General features: G+C 40.4%; 1 protein-coding gene across 2 annotated transcripts in view; it reads right to left on the reverse strand.

Moving 5' to 3' along the window:
* Positions 1-1,389: 1,389 nt before the first annotated feature.
* Sox5 (SRY-box 5) overlaps positions 1,390-5,133 on the reverse strand; it is a 419,324-nt gene continuing 415,580 nt past the window's right edge. For both annotated transcript variants that reach the window (XM_004634556.2, XM_023718979.1), the window contains 2 exons: positions 4,134-4,350; positions 1,390-2,123 (listed from right to left, as the gene is read on the reverse strand). In XM_004634556.2, coding sequence (XP_004634613.1) covers positions 1,820-2,123; positions 4,134-4,350 — 521 coding nt within the window. In that variant the 3' untranslated portion in view covers positions 1,390-1,819. The remainder of the gene's footprint in view (positions 2,124-4,133; positions 4,351-5,133) is intronic.

Below are 5,133 nucleotides of genomic sequence, written 5' to 3' on the forward strand. Positions count from 1 at the left end.
ACTGCTGAATGTGTAAACACAAAGAATGGCAATAGACTTGAAACGAATCTGAATTTATTTGTACAGATCCTACCACTGCCTTGGCATTTGGCTGACAAAATTTTAAAAGGAGTCTCATCAGCATCAGCCGTTGCTCTCCGTGCAAGCTCTGCGGGCACCACGTGTTACACTTCAGCGGATTCACCTCCCAGCAGAGGAAGAGGGGTGACAAGGCTCGCTGGAGTCAGCCAGGCTCTGCTGTGGTGGGCTGCAGGGACTTTGAATCAAATCCTGACTTTTATGGCATGAAATGCACCTGGCCCACACTTCTGATATGCAAAAAGGCCTCTGCCTCATTTCATGGAGAAATGAAAAATACAAAGTCGTCATCAGTTCCTTTTCCTGGTCAGGAAAGGATGGGCTGTTGAGAAATAAGCTAATTCTGTATTTCTGGGAAATGGCCAAATATAGTCAGTGAAAACAATGATTCTTTTGCTTGAAGTATCAACAGGAAAAACAAAACTCACTAAGCAGCGAACATTAGTAGAACCGACTGTCCAGGGAAAAGGGACATCTGGGAGCGGTTGCTAGTTGCTTCCAAGTCATGCATGCACACCTCTGTTACTCAGGGCCATCTGATCCATCCAATCAGCATCATATTAGCAACTGAAAAATAGAATTTCTGAGCCCTATACTTGGTTGTCATTTGAAGTGCAAAGTCAAGGTCAAGATCGCTTCTAGACCAGTCACTTAGGAGGATGTGGGATTTCATCCCCAGACGTGGGTTTAACTCACAACGGTCCAACTTTATTTCTATTAGTACCATATTCACACACATACATACACACAAAAATCCAAGATCAGAAAATATTTTTTCTCTAAATTTCTTATGTCTCTCTCTCTCTTTTCACCTGAGAACAGCACCTACAGTTTCCATTTAAAAAAAAAAAAAAAAGTCAAATCTCACCAGCTGCTGGTATATCAGGTTTTTCAAGGGATTGTCTAAGATATAACACTGTCCTAACTTAAGAAGGAACAGGAAAAAGGAAAGGGAAAGAAAAATATGAACTGGGTCAACACTTCAGGACAAATTTGGCACATACTCAAAGATGTAGTGTGGTGTGCAACAGATAAAAATAAGTTCTCTAAAGAAAATAACTGTATTTTATGATGGACAGCAAGGAAGTTAAAACAGGCTCTTTTTCCCTCTCCCTTCCCCCATGCACAGACTTCCATCTTTAAAGTAAAGAGATGGAGAAAGTGGAGAGAAGAGAAATTCATCTTTCTTTTTTTCTGTCAGGTGCATTACAACAACCGAAAAAAAAATTGGGAAAGGAAAGAAAAAGTAAAAGAAGAAGAAAAAGAAAACCCAGAAACCCCCCAAAACAAAACAAAACTTATTTTTTTTCAAAAAAAAATTGTAGCACAAAACAACAAAACACATTCACAAGCCACTTGTTGGCACTGTGTACCTGAGTGAGGATTTCTAGAACATTGTAGAACAAACAGCCATAAAGTTTATTAAAAAAAAAAAAGTTGACGGGTAAGACTTCAGTGCTTGGATGTAGCAGCTGAATTACTGGCATTGTTTTACCCATAGCTTATTTCAATCTCTTGTTGTCAATATTGTTGTTTGCTTGTTGTTGTTGTTGTTGTTGTTGTTTTCCTTTCCAAGCCTTTTGAGGCCAAGGTCTATTAGTCAGCTGATGTCCCAACTATTTAAGACTAACAGTTAAAGTAACAGTCAGTGTATGAGAAAGTTAATGTGCTTGGCCACTGGTAAGGAGGAACCAGCTAGGGCTTCTTGAAGTCCTAAGGTCACAACAGTCTTTGACCCTTATCAGTTGGCTTGTCCTGCGATATGGTTCTCACTGTCACTCCCATAATCAACATCCGGGTCATCCTCCTCCTCGTCATACTCATCATAAATCTCTCCGTTGATGTCCTCAGGCTGGATCTCCTCTTTGATGTGCGGCTCCTCCCCTTTCACACCGTAAGTGCTCTGGATGACAGGCATCCCAGGCTCGGGGCTGCTGGACACACTCGAGTGCTCAGAGGGCAAGTGCGGGGAGGGCATCCCGGCCATGGCAATGGCTCCCGGGTACACAACACCAGCCGTGGCGATGGGGATCTGTGCTTGTTGCCTGTCATGGAGGAATTTCCAGAAAGAGGGCACGAGTCAGTGTGTGAGTGAGATGCTGTCTCACCAAAAAATTAACCTTAAGGTACCAACAGCCACCGGGTTGCCTAATGTTTTAAAAAATGTACCCTACTTTGAGTCTAATACCTTAGTTTTGTAGAGTGCTTTACAGAATTACTGTTTCATTCTTAAAAAATACCCTGGTCTATTGTCACTCTATGAAGTAAACTGAGGCACACAAAAATTAAGCTAAAGAGCCCAAGTCCTTAACTCCGAGTTCAACTTGCCTTCAGTGTAACATGTGGTAGTATTTTTTCTATAAGTTAGCCTAAACACAATTGAATTATAATGGGAAAACCTTGTTAGGTTTTTCTAACAAGATGTTAGAGTTATCAAAATAGCTTTACCATTCAGGACACCCCAAAACAGAACCATACCACACTGTCCACCAAAACAGTATTGGCCCTGGGAGTGAGAGGCAGGGCCAGCCCGTAAATATGCAACCCGTGCAGCTGCACACTGGGCCCATATTTTTCACTTCTGTCCTACTTTGGAAATCATTAATACCTTTTAAATAAGGAGCCTGTCTTCTCAGTTTTGAACTGGGCTCTACAGAATGTGTCACAGGTCCTGGTAGGAAAGGTTTCTTTTAGTCATTCCTAAGTCTTGTTACTTAATCTGCTGTTTACTTAGGCTTTATGTATGGCTGAGTGAAGAGCCCAGCCATTGGATAGAAATCATGACCCCTTGGACAGAGCACAAAGATTCTTTCAAGGAAACAGAGGGTACAGCCCAAAACTGAAAAGCTTTTCTTTTTGTAAGTTATCCTCTGGCCATATCCAGAACAGTATTTGTTCCTCTGAGCTCACAGGATCTGCCTTCCTTGGGTGTGCTTGGGGAGAGCACTGCATAAGCAGGGCCATTGCAGCCCACTCACAACACTGTCAACAGCCCTGCCACAGGGAGCAGAGGAAAACACCCTACAAGCTGCCTTCCTTGTTCAGACAAAATCTTCCCCTTCACAGCCTTGCTGTGTCCTACATTTAATTCTACTCTGTGTAATCCATGAGTGTCACACGAGGCCATCCATGTGCCTTGATCACTCAGCAGCCCCTAAATATTCAGTAGCAAGGGTTTCTCTCTTTGTTTTATTTTATTATTTTATTGAGAAAAAAGTAGCAATGAGATAGTTTCAAAACAGATTAGTAGTGCAGTTACAATAGTTAATACATTGCACATTGTTGTCTTTGTAATAGTTATTCATAGTACAAGATGCAGACATGGTATTTTGTCTAAACACTATTAGTTCAAAACTTTCTTCTCATTGAACTAAGAGAAAGTAGCTGTATATCTATGCTATTTTGTATATACAGATATAAATATATATATATATTTTCACTACAAAATGGTCCTTCATTTATATCCCCTTTTTGTTTACTTTTTCAGAGATGTGTATTCCATTGCCATTCATATATTGTAGTGCATGAATTCAGCAGAGTAATCCAATATAGTCTAGTAGTCTATAGTAGTAGTGGGTTATCTGCATAACATTGCCAGTCATGTGGATAACCCACTACTATTATTATAGACTACTGGACTATATTGGTTTCTCTCTTTAGAAATCATGTTTATGTTGTATTGTTTCCACTAAATCATCCATGGTAACATTTATCACAGTGAAACCTGAGAAGTAATGAAACCCAAAAGAAGCAAACCAGGATAATTCTGAGTTTTTCATAGCAGCCTCCAAACTTACTTATGTGAAGATATTTTATTTTTAAACCAATTGTTACCAAATCTCAGAGAAGAGTGAGAAAGTTGAAGTGGACTCTGATGGACTGATTTTTTTTGTTTTTTAGGACAATGAGGGAAACAGCTTAACCTCTGAAAAGAAACTCATTTCAGGTTCAGTTTCAAAGCACTACTTTGTAGCTAGACAAACAAAACATGTTTCATAGCCCCTTGTGCACAAAGGGAAGTTCTCTCCAGGAAACAAATGACTGATGGGCCATACCCAACGTTGAAGTATTGCCGCATCTCTTGCCGCCGGTTCCGCATGATTGCCTTGTATTCACCGATGCGCAGCTTTTTGCCGTCCACGAGGCAGGTGCGCTTGGGCCTGGGCTTGTACTTGTAGTCAGGATACTTCTCCAGGTGCTGCTTGCTGAGGCGTGCTTGCTCCTCATAATATGGCTGTTTCTCTAGGTTTGTCATCGCTTTCCAGCGAGATCCTGTGAGGAAACAAGAGGTCAGGCTGTCAATTTGTACAGCTTCTGGACATCCTGAAAAGAGTTACGATGGAGAACAAGCCAATCATAGAAGATGTTGGCGAAAACCCAGAAATGCATAAACCTGCTCTTGAAGAGTAGGCTTTGACTGGGAAGGCAAGATCTCAGGAAAGAGAGGTGCTGGGGTACCATGTATCCAAAACCAAGAACCTGTGAACCCCCAAATTGGAGCATTGGACAATATACTATTTGTCTGGCTTGAATGAACAGTTCAACCAAAATTGTATATTATAAGCTTAAACATAATTTTTTTAACACATGACCATGATGCCATTCACATGGACATCCTAAAATGAATGAACATTACATATAATACGACTATATTGAATCTGAGACATTCACAGGTTGTGTGTTTTAATGTGGGGGCACCTCATCGAAAAAGTTCTTGTATCCAATATGCTAAATATTCACATTGTCTCCAACATGTTTAAGTATACCTACAGTAATGATTACAGTTAAGATTAATTTCATTGAAAATTTCATTAGAGTTATATTGCCAACTACTGACTGGACAACTGCTACGTGCTATCCACTGGGGTAAGAACTTCATATATGTTGTCTCATTTCTGCTTTTCATCACAGTCCTTTGTGACAAATAGCATTACAGCTGTTTTAACAGAACAGGAAACAGAGGTTCAAATAGATGAAACAACTTACCCAAGGTCATATAATTGTTAGCCTGAAGATGTGGGGCTTAAAACCAAGCTTGAGAGAATTTAAAGTGTT

The sequence above is a fragment of the Octodon degus genome, unplaced genomic scaffold, assembly GCF_000260255.1.
Source record: "Octodon degus isolate 3935 unplaced genomic scaffold, OctDeg1.0 scaffold00064, whole genome shotgun sequence".
Lineage (NCBI taxonomy): Eukaryota > Metazoa > Chordata > Mammalia > Rodentia > Octodontidae > Octodon > Octodon degus.